Genomic DNA, 17,920 nt, shown 5'->3' on the forward strand with positions numbered 1-17,920 from the left:
GTACTGAGAACCCGAGCCAGACTGTGTCATCCTGCCTACAAGGAACACCTTACCATGTGGGGTCTAACATAAGGAGGAAAGCTGGTTTAGCCATCTTTATCAATTTGAACACTGATTTTTCCTTTGTATGTATTTCTCCTTGATACACTTTTTGTACAAGAGATAGGGCAGGCATTAGGTTTTGTTAGCATAGGCCATTTTGATTTGACAGACTCCACCAGGACTGTTTCATTTAACGTTTGATGGTTGAGACTACTGCCATCTTAGTTATAGGGCAGAGAAGGAGTTGTCCAACCCCAGAAACGTCAATAAAGGTTTTTCAAATAATATCCATTGTCAGTGTCATACTTGTGATATCATGCCTCCCCTATATCTACCACAATGATTTTATGTCCCTGCAGTACCTCCTGGGTTGGTTTTGCTTTGTATTTTTAATTTTGCTATAGTTGTGCTACACCACATTGCATTTTCCTCCCACAGTGCTTCCTAGGTTGGGTTTGCATTTTTGAATCTCGCTAGTGTTGTGCTCACCACATTCCATTTTATTCCCACAGTACCTCCTGGGTCCCGTTTGTATGGGATTTTGAATCTTGCTATTGTTGTTCTCCACCACATTGCATTTTCTTTCCACAGTGCTTCCTAGACTGGGTTTGTATGATTGAGTCTCGCTAATATTGTGTTCCACCACATTGCATTTTCTTGGCACAGTGCCTCCTGGATTGAGTTTGTTTTGCATTTTGGGCCTCACTGTTGTTGTGCTCAGCCTCATTTTTCTTCCGCCATCATTGCTTTCTTGTTTGGGTCTGGATTTTGAGTCTTGCTGATGTTGTGTTCCACTGCATTACATTTTCCCCCAGCAGTGTTTTGTAGGTTAGGCCTGCCTTTGTTTTGTCTTGGTGGTGTTGTGTTTTCACCACGTTGCATGTTTCTCCCCAGGGTGCCTTCTGGGTTGGATTTGTTTTGCATATTGAGTCTCGCTATTTTGTTCCAATACATTGCATTTCCTCCTACAGTGCTTCCTGAGTTGGGTTTGCATGTTTTGAAACTTGCTAGTGTTGTGTTCCACCAAATTGCATTTTATCCTCACAGTGCTTACATATCGAAATTATGTTTTGCTGCTCTGTTCTGCCGCCACTGTTTGTTTTTTTACACTGCCTGCATCTCATCCCAGAGGGTCCCAAATGTATTTTTGACTGCTTTGTTATCTCGCCACCATTAGTGTTTTGCCAATTTGCTTTCTGCGCCCAGAGATCTCGTATGGTAGAAATGCTGCATTGAGTCATGCCACTGCTCTTGTTTTGCCACAATTTACACTCTTAAACTCCACCAAAGGTAGGTTTGCTACTTTGAACATCTCCAGTTTCCATAGCTTGCCACCTCTGCACAGAACGCTCAAAACGTACCACACTACAGAATCCTGCTGCTGCACGAGTTGCACCTCTCCGTAACTTTACGGTGGCTAGAGTTGCAGCTCATACAAATATTGCTACTGAGTGGCCTGCACCACATTTGTTTTCTCTGTGGTGTGTGTGACCGCCACAACCAAATTTTGCCCCACACTTAAATTACACAGATGCTAAATTGCACCACTCTTGAAGTGGGGAGAACCACAATCGAGCACTGCTTGTTAGGGAGAATTCTCCAGAGCGGCTAAATTCCCTTACCTACTGAGTCCCTCAGCAGCTTTGCTGGATTTCTAGGATTTATTTTTTTCACCTGGTAAGAGAGTGAGCCTTTTTTACCACTCTTACATGTGTTTTGCTGTGTGTCTTTAACATTTTTGTGTTCATAGACTGTGGAGCATCATCTTTTTACTATGTCTCACACAGCACCTTTAGTGCAGTGACACAGGGTTGTCTTTTTCAGACTGTCCACTTTAAACTCAATTTTCTTGGCCTGACTACTGTCTCCTGGAACATGTAAAGTTGCCATTGACTTTATTAGTCTTTTTAAAAGCATAGACCCAGTACAAACTATCTTACATAGAGTACTGGAAAGGGTTAATAGTTATCCCTTTTTGTCTGTCTCTCATGAAACATTATTATGTTCCCCTTTCATTAAGATTTAGCTAATGGCAGTGGTACCCACCCCATTTTTCCTATCACAGTCTATTTAAATAGCCTTGGTACTGTTTTAGGCTAAGTTAGTAGCCTTGAACTTAAATCCGATGGACCCCATTTACTTTTATTTGTTTCCGGCTGGGTTTATTCACCATTTCTTTTTGTAACGGTCTTTCTCGTGTTTTTCTCTGCACGCCAACCCATATTTGGTTCCTTTGTTCGATGTCCTTTGGCGGGCTTCTGCATAGAAGCCCTCCTTAGTTGCCTGAATGTCTGAGGGGGACAGGATGTGAGGGAGGGGTTTGAGACTCCCTGCAAAGGGTCTCCTTGGAGACCCATGTTGCACTCTGCATGATTGGCTCTGGTGACTGTCCCGCTAGGACAGCCACCCTGCTGTGTGATTGACAGCCAGGCTGTGTGAATGGGGGAAAACTGCATAAAAAGCAGGTCTCTGGGACTAGGAAGGCAGAGTCGCCACTGGATCAAGAGAACCGAAGAGAAGCTGAAAGAAGAGGACCACTACCACGACTGAACCTTCCTGTGAAGCTCTGCTGCAGGTACGAATCTTCAAACTTCGACAACAGGGAAGATCTGCAAGGAATCTTCTCTCCTTGAGCAGTGGGACCAACCAGTTTGCCAAACTACAAGCCAGGCCTCTCTCCTCTGGTCAAATTCGCTGTGCACAGCTACAGTGAACCGGATAGCCATGAGGATCGGACCCTGCTTGGGTTTTAAGGAGCGCACCTTTTATTTGTTGCTTTGCTCTGCTGCTGGTTTCTTCCCTGGGCAGTGCAGGACCCTCCAGTCTTTCTACTTCGTGTCAGTCCGACAGTCGAAACAGGAATCGTGAGCCTGCAGGATCTGCCAGGAACATCTGCCTCAGCTACAGCATTCATCTGCTCTAAAGTTACTGTGCTAACCCGGTTGTTTGTTCCGTCCGACTGCGGTGAAAGTGTTTGAAATCTTTTGCCAATTCGAGGGCTTGTCCTTCTCATTTCTTTAAATAACTTTTGTTCCGTCCAACGTCTTTTCAAACTCTTGGCAAAGACTTTACCGCAAACTACTCTGAACTGTGTGATCCTCTGAAAAGACTCTGGTCCATTGACTTTGGCTCAGGCCCCTTGATTTTATTTCCTCACCGTAGTTGCCTTTTCTAGATTTACCTGCTTATTTACTTGTTGGTGCTGCTTAATTATTGTCTAACTTTGCATTTCCCTCCCTTTTAAATTACTGGAGTGCCATTTTGCTCACACTTCATTTTGAGCTTAACTTGTCCAGAATCTATTGGGTGGTGTGAAGTGTATTAAGAGTGTGATTTTTCTGATGCTTTTACTTAGTAAATTGTTTTATAAATGATGTGTAAATAAATGTATATTCTTTTACTGAGAAACCTTGAGTCATTGTTGCTTGAACCACAGTAATTACTGTCCTTTGTGTAACTATTGATACTGCTCACTTTACTCTTGAGATAAGTCTGGCTGCTCAGCCATCGCTACCACTTTACTGTGTAGTACAGGCTTGTACCAAAGGTGAATTTGTACTGTCACGTGTAGTCTTATTTGTGTGTGGTGTTCCCAAAGGAACATATGATTCTGCCTAACATTGAAGAGTCAGTGAAATACATTTATTTTTTGGTTAGCTTCTGAACAGAACATCCTTTGCCCTTACAAGGCATGTTTTTAAAGCACAACGTGCAACCTGTCTACTCCGGTGCTACAATCCTCTTTCCCCAGCAGATTTTTCCATAACCCATAATAAGTCCTGATTTTCAAAACTGACATTCATTGGTGATGCCTCACATATCACTCTTTGCCATCACAGGCATAGACTAAAGTCCTGGATGCACAACCTTATTGGCGTGAAAGTGCATGTCAACACATAAAATCATTGGGGGCGCTTGTGAGGCCTGTGAGGATGTCAGAGCTTGATTAAGTTCCTTACACCTAATAGAAGACTCCCTTATCATCCTGTATAACTGGCAATTCCTCCACACTCAGACACAATTAAAGGGCAGTGTACCACCTGGGGAACCAAAGTGGTGCTGCTGAACTTGGGATCTGTAGCAAGGGGAGGATTCCTTTAGGCAGGTGTTTATAGGTAATGGTATGTGGGCCCACTCGGAGACCGCTAACACAAGCGGGCCGAGAAGGTCACATGAAGAATCAGCCCAGAGAACTCGGGCGGCTCATGATTCCTGGGACACTAGGCAGCCATGAGGAGGAGCTGATAGCATTGTGAGGATGGTACAGATGCTGGACACTGGGGACTGATGACCACCGAGCACTAAGAGGCTCACCATTAGGGAGCCTTTGATTCTGGTGCTGTGCTAGATGTGGCACTGTACCTGGCGGGTGATGCACAGCAGGACTAGGCATCCCGCTATGAGGGTAGCAGTAGTAGAGCTCACTCGGAAGCCAAAGAGTGGAACAAGCCCGGTCAGGCATGTTAAGATGTAGAAAGCCATTGGAGGGAGCCACTGGTGCCATTGTGGGATATGGGCCTCTGCACTTGGAGGAACACTGGAGGTGCAGGGAGAGCTGTAGAGGTCGGCCTGTAGGCTTTGCTGCTGTAGGAGTGGGCATCAGAGCCCTGAGAGATGCATGTCAGAGAGCACTGGCAGAGATGGGTCAAATAAGGTGGAATCTTGCTTAGGTTTGAAAGAAATGATAATACCGATTCAAGAAGGGGTCAATAAATTATATTCTAAGATGGATGCCCTCGCTGGGCTGGTAGACATGCAGCAAGCGAGACAGGATAAATATGCAGCCAGACTCGACGAGAGTGAAATAGAATTTCAGAGCTGGAGGACATATCAGCCTGAATGGTATTCAAGTTTGCAACCCTTTAGATATCCCTGAAAAAAGATGGTGGCTGTGCATGGAAAAGCAATGTTTGGAAATCTGCTGTGCAGGAGAAGCAGACATAAGGGCCGATGGAGAAGTTTGTCGAAACTCTATGCAGAGATACATTTGGAGGGAAAACAAGGTTCATCAATGTTCATCGTAGATAGGGCTCACAGAGTGCCTACAGCCACACCAGTAGCAGGAGCTCCTTCATGGGCAATCATTGCAAACATTTTGAACTATCAAGATAGAGACACTATCCTGCATCTAGCAATGGATGTCATTGTTAAGGCCAGTGATTTGGTGAACATGTGGGGAGTGTGACAATGCGCAAGATCTCGTCACTTCTCCCCAGGTGGGAGGCCTTCCCTGTGAGGCTAGGGAGGTGAGGTCACTGCCCAATAGTCCCCCTAGGAGTGGTGGAAATTGGGACCTCACATGTAGAGATTCCCCTCCTGGAGACAGGGACTCCCGTTCAGTGATGGAACTCCCTAACCCCCTTGCGTTTGGGACCAAGTTCCTGTCAGAAATCCCTGATAACACTACTGTCTGTTATGGGACTATCTCTTCTGTCTTTAGCCCACAAATTGATATGACCCAGATGAAGAAAAGCCAAAGAAATCTGCTGAGTAATAACAGGTTGCATTACTATGGTACAGAGAAGAGTTGGCCCCAAGGAGGCATAAAGATTATCTCAACAACAGTAAAGAAGTACTGACTTTGCGCTGGGGAGGATCCAGTCACAAAAAATAAGGAGTGAGATAGGACTGGTAAATAGAGAGAGCAGCCATTGTTAAGACAGCCCAGCTCGGGAAGTTCAAACCTGGTAACGCAAAGATGCAAGAACGCTGATACACGGTGGTGGGGACATCCAGCAACCGTCGGCAGAGCACTGTGGTGGAAGCCAAGCTCCTGACCAGTAGAAGAGTATAAAAGAAGCCAGCAGTGGAGTGACCTCAGGGAAGTGGACCGTGTGGTCCTGCAATGGTGCCTGCAATGGCACCAGAGCTGTGTGGCCCAAGTCTCCATGGAGCCACAATGACGAAGCAGGAAGTGAAGAGAAGGAAGCAGGAAGCACTGAAGCAATGCAAATCAGCCCAGCATCCCTAGAAGAACCAGTGATGCAGTTCAGAGACGCTACAGGTAACAGGAACAGCAGGAGACCCAGTAGGGTTTTGGGCCAGCTGAAGAGTCAAGACAGCCTCTGGAGTAATCTCCCTGGTCACAGTAGTGAAACCTAGAGAATCAATAGTCAAGAGAACCTTGGGAGTAATCTCCCTCATCACAGTAGTGATATCCAGAGAACCAAGGGTCAAGAGAGCATCAGTAGTAATTGTCCTCATCACAGTAGTTATGTACAAAGATCTAAAGGTCAAGAGTGCATTGGGAGGAATCCCCCTCATCACAGTGATAATCAAACTAGGATTAAAACGGATGCGAGACAGCAAGGGCTGTCTGGAGGTAATCTTTATAACGTCATAAAACAAGGAAGAAATGCTGGAACTGTAAAGCAAGTTTTCAGGAGCTTGTGGGAAGAAGTGAAGAGATGTTTGATGATTGTTGCCAAAGACTATCTCAACACAGCCCTCAAGGCTGTGCAAGGTGTATCAGGAGAAGGGAGACATTCTCCTGATCACACTCTCATTGTTGAATTAGAAGCTAGTGCCAAAGATAGTTGGAAAATAAATAAAGACTGAGCCAGGTCACTGGGAGAAGAGAGTTATTCTTCTGGTACTATTTTTATTGAGATGTTGAACCCTTTTGTAGATTAGTGGTAAAGTCAGACAGAAGACGGATATCTTTCATTTGAACAAAATTTCAGACAAGCACCCAAGTTGATATTTGTTTAGGCAGAGATAACTCTTTAGAGATAGGAAGAGGTAGGTGCTTTTCTTTGTTTCTTAAATAAAACTTTGTTGAAACATGCCACCCCTTTGTCTGACTCCTCGTCCACCACATCATAGGAGGTGATATTAATATGGTGTTGGATTAGAAGGTGGATAGGTCCAATGACCAAGTATGACCAGACTCTCAGTTAGCAACCAGAATAAAGCAACTCTGAGCTGTACGAGGTGATATATATATGGAGGAAACAACCTTCCATAGGCAGGTAGTATACATTCCATTCCTGGGTTCATCATACGGCCTCACACAATGACTATATATTTGTATCCAGAGGAATGGCCGATCGGGTTGTGAGAATCGATATTCTCTCTTGTATGCTGTCGGATCAATCGCTGGTGGTCATTGAGACTAATTTCCTGGGGAGTGCTTGCCAGAAATATGGGTGGCATTTTAAACCAGATGCTCTCAAAGATGGAGTATTTGAGTAGAGCCTATGAAATTAAATTATTTCTTTTTTACCGCAAAGTGGGGACGGTGGACTCTCTGGGTCCGTTTTGGAGGCCTTCAAGTGCTACATCAGAGGCATATGTGTCTCCACAAAAGGTGGTGTCAACCACATGATTAGGTCAAAACTTAGGACAAATGAACAAACCCTTACAAACCTAGAAAGGGACTATGAAGTTGATAAAGAAACCAAACCCTGGTAGAAATACAAAATTAACTGGGAGCATTCAGGGAGAATGTGAGTGGCAAGGGAGATTATATTTCTGGGCAGATGCCAGAAGGTGAAGCAATATGGGAAGGGGCAAAATTGCTAATAGCAGGGAGAACATAATCTGGGCTCTGAAATACAGGACGGCGGACATAACTGACAGGCTAGTATAAGAACTATATTCACCTAGGAAGATTCCAGTAGTAATGTACTGCATGACGTGGAAAAAGTGTTTGATTCCATTGAGCAACCATTCATGCTTGCAGTACTGCGAAAATTAGGTCTGAGGTCACAATTTGTTATTATGGTGGAACTTTTGTATAACCAACCCAAAGCTATGATAAGCGTCAATGGGAAATTGTCACAAGGAATTCCACTGGGGAGAGATACTAGGCAAGGCCGTCCGCTGTCATCGTTGCTGTGTGCCTTGGCAATGTAGCCACTTGTAGCCTAAGAGAGCAACACCTAAATGGAGGGCTGTAATTCTATACGCATCGTCCACTGGTATTTCTGTATGCAGAAAATATGATGCTGCTGGTAAAGGAACCAAGGACAAATTTGGCCATTATTATGCTAGAGATTGAGAAATTTGGAGTCCACTCCAGATTGCATATTAATTTGGGAAAGTCTGTAATATCCCCCCTGGCTGATGGGACCATGGTATACTGGGATGGGTTTGGGTTAAAATGGGAAGTGGATAGCACCAAGTATCTGGAGATAGAGATAGCAAGGGACGCACACCTACTATTAGAGAAAAGTATGGCAGAATGATAGACAAATTACATAAGCAGCTGCAAGGATGGCAGGGGCTGCCAATGTCAATTATGGGCTGAGTAGTGCCTTTGTAAATGGTGGTGTTACCATGGATTCTATACTTAATCACTAATATTCCTCTAGGTCTACCTAGCCCCTTCTTCTCGCAATTGCAGAGATTTCTCTCTGAATTCCTATGAGCCGGTAAATTGGTGAGTGTGGGGTGGAGTAAATTAATTTCCCTCCTCGATAGGGGAGGACTGGCATTGCCTGACTTCAAACACTACTATTTAGTGGTGCAGGCCTATGTTCTGTCTTTCTAGCCACATGTGCAGGTCGAGAGGGCACTGGCGGCATGCTCCTTACTGCGCTCTGTGATTTTGTCAATGGAGGGTAATAGACACAAGGGGGCGGATTTGGTGACGTGTTCAGTAGTTGCATGTAGAAAGCTTGCCAACCCCGTCCCCTTGTTTGTACATATTAAGTGGCTTAGGGTTTTCACCATAAATTACTAGGGTAATCCAGACGTGGAACCCTATCTCACTGTTCTTAGAGAGGCACAGATCCACCTCACTGACGAGGCCCAACCAGGCCAAAACACGTCTCTGGGGTTGCTGTTGGTACTCTTGTTCAGAAGAGAATTGTCTTGCATTTCAGTGCTGGAATGCCCTTGGCCAGGACAAAGACTAGTATGTCATGGACATTTCTCTTCTGTGAAAGGATGGTGAGCTGAAGACTCTGGTTGAGACTCTAATTTAGGAGATAGGCTGGCAGAGAGACTCTCCCAGGACCCCCTTTGTTTGTGCAAGAAAACTAGGAGTAACATATGTACATTCCCCTCTGCTGTATATAGCAGATACCACAAAAACAGCTTCCCGCCTACACACGTGCTAGGTGTGTTCAATTGCAAAAAGTGCCATGTTTCATGTCAATCAATGTATGCAGACAGAAAAATAGAGATACACATGTCTTAATTCATAAATACAAAATGATCAATAATTGTTTTTTTTAAAAAAGAGAAAAAAAAATCACTTACAAAAAACATCACATAAAAACATTTATTGAAAGTAATCCTTGGACCAACGAAAAAATCAACCCTTCATTGGGCTAAACACAACCGTCTTTTTATCACAGAATTGTGTGGTTACTAGGGATGTGAGGTAAACATTTTGTTATTTCTGTTATCCTCAAATCATGACGTGCTTGTCCTTGACTATGTCTACACAAAATAATGTGTTTCTAGGTGATCGCCTTCACTTCTGACAATCTAAAAACCAAAATGGAAAACGTGTTGGTGACATAGTAAAAAATCAATTAGGCGTATTGTATCTCTATTAGTAGGCAATTGCAAAAGTTTACACTAACCTTTTAATTGCTTTAAAGATGTGTGGGGCTTCATGTACAATAATATTGAAGGTAATTCTTAATTGCCCAGAGTTTTAATCCTCGTAGACATTGAGCTGTAAGAATAAAGCAAGTGTAAGTGCTTGTGTCTGATGTTTTTCAAAATGGCATCTTGTATATGTCCACATGAGAAAACCTGATTTATTCTTCAAGAGGCATTCACAACCACTAGAGGTTGACATGATTGTGTGGTACAAATTCCGAACCTATAAGTACTCAAAACGTGTATGCAGGCTTGACCCATGTGACTGCTTTTTGTTATAGAGCTCTTGCATAGAGCACGCCACCTAATCTGGGAACATGTATTTTACATTACTAAGATATTGGCCCTCATTCCGAGATTGGAGGTTGCCATGGCACTATTTGCGCCATTGCTGCCTCCAATACCGGGTCCAGCACCGGCCTGGTTGAATGGGGACTTACCGGGACATTCCGACCTGTGCGGGCCCGATAAGTCCCCATTCAACCAACCATTCCCCATTCCCATTTGAACCCCCATAGGGCTCAATGGGAATGGGGAAGGCGCTAATAATGGGCCCGCGAATAGCAGGCTGTTATTAGCGCCCTGGTCCCTTAGAAGGACCCATAAAGGACATGTGGTCAGACCACACCTCCTTTACGGTTCCCGCTAAGGGACCTCGGAATTGGGTGATAAGGGATTACCGGCACAGGTCTCCTTACCGGTGCCCGGTATCCCTTACCGCCCAACTCATAATGACCCCCAGTGTCTAAACAAAGACCAAGTATTCCTCTATAACGGTACAGCAGTTTCAAACGCCCAATGACTTATAGTGAATGAGCTGTTTAACTGTATGTAAAGGAATCGCTGGGTCCCGCCTGCAGGAGTTGTGATCGCCCAGCATGGAAACAACGTTGGCGGCGGGTTTACTGCCACCGTTGTTTCGATACCGGGCGATTTGTAATGAGGCCCATTATCTCAGTCTATGCAATGACATTTCTCTTACCCTATTCCGAAAAAGGTTATAGCCTTGTGAGAGCCCATTTTTTCAATTCATTTGGGACCCAATTTGGTAGCACCCTACAGGCTGGCTGTATTTGACCAAAAGTGCACTCACTTTGCTTTGAGATAAATGTGCTGTATAACATTCCCATGATACAGTCCTGCAATTACCTTCCTGCCATTTAACTATGGAAGGTTCTTTCTAAGAGGGTCATTTTCTAATGTCTTAATTAGCAGATAACTGAGGGTGTCTTATATCTCACTGTAGTATCTGTCTCTCATCAGCAACCAAACTAGCAACATGCCTCTCAACTAAGCTCCCCTCTGCCACCTCTTCTCCTTCATTGATCTCTGACTGTCAGTCTGCTATCCAGGAGTGGTGTGGCGCAAACAATCTCTGCCTTAATGGCAGTAAGATGGAGATTCTCCTCATTGGCACACCTGCACCCTCCTTTCCTGTCACTCTCTGGCCGGCCTCCCTTGCCCCTCTTCCTGCTCCCACCTGCGAGGCTAAGAACCTTGTGGTCATCTTCGAATCCACACTCTCCTTTTCTACTCACATCTCTGACATCTCTAAGAAGTCAAAATACCATCTGCACCTCCTCAGAGGTATTCTTACTTTCCTCTCCTTCCCCCAGAAGCTCACTGTCTCTAGAGCTCTGGTTCTCTCTAGACTGGACTACTGCAACAGCCTCTTTCTAAATCTGCCTGCTTCTATTCTCCGCCATCTGCAACTCATTCAGACCAGGACTGCGAGACTTGTCCTTGGCCTCAAGCCCAGGGATTGTATCTCTCCGGCACTGAAATCTCTGCAGTGGCTCCAAGTGGCTGCAAGGATTAAGTTCAAGACCTTCTGCATTGTCAACAAGTCCTTTTGGGGCCTGGGTCTTCAATACCTCCAATTCTCTCTTTGTAAATACTTTCCTAATTGAGCTCTTCGCTCCTCCAACTCCCTCACGGTCAGTCGCTTCCCCAAGCAATGAGTTGGTGGTAGATCTCTTTCTTCGGCTGGGGCCTCCCTTTGGAAAAACCTCCCTGCCTCTCTGAAACTTGAGGAGAACCATCTCCGGATCCGCAAGCACCTCAAGACCTTCCGCTTTGCTTCTGTCTTCTGTCTTCCTCTCCCCTGATGATTTCCTGTCTGATACTGCACTGGTTACCAGGCTACCCTCTGATTTTGGGCCAAGGGCCCTGCTTGCCCAGTTGCACACCCCCACTGCCTCCCAGCAACCCTTGCACTTGGGTCTGTATCTGTAACCCTACAGTCCCCCTACCTGCACTTTGGGTCAGTTGCTGTCTGCATTTACCCTTGCACCTGCTGGCTGCACTTCTTATTATTGTTTTGATCCCATGTACAGCACTGCCCCATTCCCCTTTCCAATGGCACTCTCCCCCCCTGCACTTGCGCAATCTCAATTTCACTTGGCCTAGTAAGATCGTAGTCTCTGTCCTCCCTCTGTTCCCCCTTCCTTGCCTCATCGCGCCTTGAAACATTTGTGTATAGGCGAGTTATAAAAGCCATTTCATATATCAATGATGTGAACATCTGTAAAGCCGCTGTGAGGCTGTATCTTCTGCAACCCTGTAGGGGGCACAGTTAGGTATCTCACCATGGTTTCAAATACATATCACCGGAATCTTTTAACCAGGGCTTGGCTACATGCCCTCCATCTTAAAGCCATAACATGCACATGATCTAGCGAATCAAATGATAATGGAAGCTGTTTGTGTGGTAAGAGGGAAAAATGGGTGCACTTTGGATTGTTTTGTCCTATTAAACTGATCGCTGGAAATACTAGGTTTTGAATTTACTTAGAGTCTGGTCTCAGGAGGTGGAGACGGGCCGTTAGGTTATTGCTGTCCCTCCCAGACCTTGAGGTTTCCTTTGCCAGTTACCTAGAGGCTGTCTAGTATCGTAGATATAAATTAATGAATTAATGGCAGTGCAGTACCATATTTTGTGTGCTCTATATGCCACTAATTTTAACATTATTGTGGGAATGAGATGAGGATTTAACTGTATGCCCTTTATAATTTGTGTATGTTTTACTTGTGGTTTACAATGTGATGTACTGATTTTATCTGTGACTTTTAATTGATTATATGTAATCTGAAATACGTCTTTGATGGATTGATTCAACTGACAGGGTTGTTGCATCATTGAACGACTTAAGCAACAAACTAAAGTACGCTCTAATGGCAATCTTTCCTAGTAAGCATCTTTCAAAGGAATAATACAAAGAATCTGAGCCAATATGAGAACCTTAGACAAGGAAGAGCATCTCTAATTTGGGAAACTGATATTCATAACAGTCGCTTAAAAAATAAAGGGCCAGATATATAGATAGTTTTGCGAGCCGCAAAGGCAGCACTCCTGTGTTTCAGAACTCTAATCACCCTTTTCTATGTATTTCGTAAGCTGATGCAAACTGCCAAACTGCTGCCATGCTGGGTTAAAGCACATCTATGCTTGCTTATAAAAGATTTGTTTTAGCTAAATGAATATGTAGCTGTCAATTTCTGTTGGGCCTACAAGTATCACCTGCCACTAAATGGGCTTGTTTATTTGTTTTTCTGTTCTCTTCTGTATCTATTCTAGAGGGGTTTGTGGAGGTTATTTTTTCATGGAGGTTTGATAACACGTCTATCCATATTTACATTTACCCCTACAACTTAGAACAGAGTGGTTGTTAAAATAAAACAGACACAATGTTGGTATTCAACAGTGAACACTCCTATTACATTTTTATAGGCAGAATCTTGCCATCTCCCAACATCTTATAAGCTTGAATAAACAAACTTCACAGATGCTCATTTTCATTGCACATAATATTGGACATAACGAGTGCAGCGTTTTCAGCGACTGCATTAGAAAATAAATGTGATTAGCTGCAAAAATGTATTATAAAAAAAGATTTGAACAACTGTAGGATTAGACTTTCAATGATCGAATACCCTAACAATGTCCAGATAGGCTCACTCAAAGTTTAAGTTTATGCGTAAAAAGATATTAGCCAAAAATTCAAAACCCAGATTGGTAATACCCTTTCCAACTACCCTCTCATATTCTGGGCAGTTCACGTTTTTCTCTATAAGACTATATCCCAACTCCCCTTCCCCCAACTTGTTGTCATCTAAATGAGCCTTGGAATGTAATCAATAGACATGATTTGAAAAAACACCTAAATCAGGAACACTTGTCCCATGGCTGCTCCGGAACCGATGTTTTTTTTTTTTTTTTTTTTTTTATGACTGTAGTCCATTTCTAAATTCACTGAGGATTAATAGCCTTTCCATAAACGTTGAGAAGAACATAGGACATAACATGACTTACCCCACTTGGAACAAATACTGTTTTCACCTGTGAGTGTAGGAATGGCAGCATCTACTCTATGTTCTCAAAAGACGGCAGTGCTCAGCAAATTCGACAGTTGCAATCCCTGCCATGATGAAGGAAATGCTTAATATTGTTTTCAGGCAATTGCTGTGTCTGGTAAATTCTCATATTTAGTTTTTTTGTCATGCAAGTTAGAGATCAAAGGATAGTTGGAATTATTAGCTACTGGTGGGCATTAAAGCATGCACACGATGTACTTAAAAAAAACTCTTAATTCTATGATCTTTCCCTGGTAAACTTGTATGTATGTTATTTTTATTTTTCAAAAGGAGATTCGTTTTGTCTGAGTGTGAATTAGACACACAAGCAACATTAGTAATGGTTATGATAATTGTTACATAATTCATCCATCTGAATCAGAGGATCATTAATCCAGCATCATGTATAGCAATATTATTATAGGACAATCTCAATATGTACATTTACAAACGTAATAGAAAATGAGCATAATGAATAAGACAATTCATGTTAACGAATCCAATCTAACCACAAACAAAAGCAAAAAAACACAAAACATGAATGTCAATATAACCAACCACATCTAAGTGCAAAATATCTTTTGATGCTTCAACTTAGTTGTGAAAATGTAACAGAAGTATATACATACTTAATTTTCGCCTATTGGTCATAAAAGAAAGATGTAACTAAACATTCAAAGAAATATCAGGCTCCCCATCATGTTGTGACAACCTCTTAATTCGGAAATAAAAGGCATCTTGCAATAGTTGAATATTCATTGGAGAAACAGTGCATTATTTATTTTTTCAACACATCTATCCACAACTATAAATTTACACATAAAATAAGCATCTCCAATTGCCTTTGCAAGTGCTTGTTCTGATTTGCCTAATTAATTAAGTTGACCAAATCACAGATCAACGAACAGCTTCGATAAACTCTTTGTGGCGATACCAATGTGCTTCCTCGATGGACAAATGTAGTATAAGACAAAAGGGACAAATGCACCTTTTTCTTCCTAGCATGCACAGAATCACTAGTTGGCGAAAATATGACTTTCCTAATGGAAAATAAAATAGGGTGCACTTGATGCGAAAACCTATAAACGGAGAAGAAAATATATATATTTTCTTCTTTGCATATTTTTTGGTCTCGATGCCATAGGACTTTTTTTCACTGGTAGCTCCAGGCTAAAACAATCACAGAAATTTGAAATGCATTACACTTCGAGTGTGGTTATTAAGCAATTAAGCAAACCACGTGGTGCCCACCTACTTCCTGAAAACCTATAAATGGCCCATTAAGAGAAAAATTGTTCTATATATATCTCTAAAGTATTTAATTCTAGAGTATATTTCAGCTAAAGATAACATGCCTCTTAGACATATAACTAGTGTGGCTGATCCACAGGGACTTCCGTTAGAATGTTAAAATAGTGTGCAAATAATTTCCAATACATTAATTACCAGTGGAATGTGTTTTACAGAATCATTGTGGATATCATGGAAGCCGGCCTGCACTTTTCTACTCGTAGTGTCATCGAGCAAGGCCTTACTTTGGGAAAGTCTTCTAATGTTGTCAACATTGTGTCCCACAATGTTGACTGAGCTTTTGGTATATTCCCATATTCATAAAACAAAGGAATATATCAACAAGGTGCCTAATTCAATGTTTAAATACTCTAAATACTGTGCATCTGTTGGTGGATGAGTGTGTTGGAATCATATGTAAGGTATGGAGCAATACATATGAATACACGTGTGTGACTGAGGTAACTGTCTCTAGTATAGGAGTTCACTATAGAGATGTTATCTTTAAAGTTAAAGGTTTTTTTATTGTTTTCCTCTTTTTCCTAGTATGGCAGAATGTTGGCACTTCTTTATGAAAAGAAGGAAAAGAGGAAGGACCTGTTTTCCCCTTCTGTGATGGTGGCATCCAGGTAGCTGTTGACAGCTATGGCCTGGATTTTCCACAGTACAATGCAGCAAAGTATGGAGGAGGGTTACATGGACAAACATTTGACCACAGAGACTTGTTGACAGGCATGCCAGTGTTGGACTGGTGATGGTGCAGTGTAGCCATCACCTGCAGACAGAGGGCAAGCCATGTGGACATGAGTGAATTGTCTGTAGAGGAGCAAGTCAGAGGGCTGGTAAGACCTTGGAGATATCACTGGTGGAATAAGGTGAAATGAAGATGAGTAGGTTGCGTACGTGAATTTTACAACCACAAAGTAACCATCATATATTATATACATTATTCCCAACACACCAATACACATTTTGAAATAAAAATGGAAAAACCTTTGTGAAAAAACACTTTGCAGAACTATATTTTCTACGTTTTAATATAGAACATCAACGTATTTTATTAAAAACACATGAAATAAATCAAAGTACAGTAAACAAAACAGGCATACATAAACATGTATGTACACATTGTTACAAACACCTTTTGAAGCACTCTGTATCCCTTGTGAGGATATATGAACTAATCACTTGGATCTAAGTAAGATGGATTGCAACATTAGTTTATATTGCAGTGTTCTGAATATATTATTCACCATCATCATGGTGTGTTCACAATTCATTTTAACAAGTGTTACATGTTCTTTATAATCCCTTTCAGGTAGGAATGTATTTAGGTGAATGATTGTGCAGGCATTTATTAATTGCTTTGAATTATGTTGCTCACTGGTTCATAGCACAAGTCAACCTGATGCACAACCAGCCGTATCAACTGCTATAACCAACCACATCCCACACCACAAACCGGCACATCGCTATTTGCAGCTTTGATGTGCGTGCTGGTACTGGCAAGGTGCAGGCTACTACTTAATGCAGATTCAATGCTGTTTTACATGCAGCGCCTTCATTACCAAAGGATAACTTGGTTAAAATGTACACCAAACAGTAGATATGACCAACCATGCGTTGTGAAATGCTGGACTACAGTGCACCCGAACCCACAACTATGTAACACGATATTGCCAGACAGCTCATAGTAGTATAATATAATAGTATAACTCAATGTCTGTGACAGATGAACACTGCACACATTGTGCAGAACAGAACAGTAACACGAGGTTATGAATTTACCATACCCGTTTACCCACTGGTTGCTGTGTACTCGTAAACGTTTGTTGAGTATTAGATCTACATTTCTAAAAGTGGTTTTCACCCTGGTTATCATTCAAATCTTTGCCACAAGTCACCGTTATTACAAATCAAGTTTAAAATTGATAACTGATGTGATTATGTTATTGTTCTTTCTTTAGGACAACCTGGCCAGCCAGGAACAATAGGTAAGAGGATCTTACATAATATGTGTACTATTAGCAAGCCCTGACTTCTGTTAAACTGAGGCTTGATATCGCTTTACAGTATAAAATGTAGAATTCTACAGAGTTGTATCGGCCTTGACAGCTGGGCATGTCTTTGTTTGGAATTCGTAAAAAGCAAAATGCTAGTTCTGTGGACAGAAATGCATTTCGTCGAAATCGCCCCATGTCATGCATTCTGGGCTATAAGGGAAAAGGTTTGATGATACACAGAGGATGCTTGCATAGTGTCAATATTTCTGCATGGTAAAGCGTTGAAGCTGAACAAAAGCCTGATGTGATCCACATGGATGTGAAACTGGGGATCACTGCGATATGTTTTAAGTGGTTTGACAAGTATGAAAGCAGCCTTTAGGAGTGAAATTAAACACAGTCCGACATGCGAGCATGTCAGCCAGCATTTAATTCCAATGTATAACTGCAGACTGCCATGCGAGTATGGCAGTCTGCATTTACAATGGATCCCTATAGGGTCCGCCTGCTTTGTGCTGGTGCATAAAGCTGGCGGACCCATAGGCAGGGGAGTTGCTAGGTCTGGAAAAGACCCGGGGCTAAGCTGATGTCGGAACTGTTGGGACTGGGGGCTAGCTAGTCTATTGGCTGTAGCTCCTGAGATTCTATCCGGGGCTATAACCAAAAGATCACGG

The 17,920-nt window shown here is 42.6% G+C and overlaps 1 protein-coding gene across 1 annotated transcript in view; it reads left to right on the top strand.

Moving 5' to 3' along the window:
• The window catches only part of LOC138569260 (ficolin-1-like), a 503,449-nt gene that overhangs the window by 219,488 nt on the left and 266,041 nt on the right, over positions 1-17,920 (top strand). Inside the window, exon 11 of the mRNA XM_069647091.1 lies at positions 17,211-17,237. Coding sequence (XP_069503192.1) covers positions 17,211-17,237 — 27 coding nt within the window. The remainder of the gene's footprint in view (positions 1-17,210; positions 17,238-17,920) is intronic.

The sequence above is a fragment of the Ambystoma mexicanum genome, chromosome 2q (assembly GCF_040938575.1).
Source record: "Ambystoma mexicanum isolate Mex_15411 chromosome 2q, UKY_AmexF1_1, whole genome shotgun sequence".
NCBI lineage: Eukaryota > Metazoa > Chordata > Amphibia > Caudata > Ambystomatidae > Ambystoma > Ambystoma mexicanum.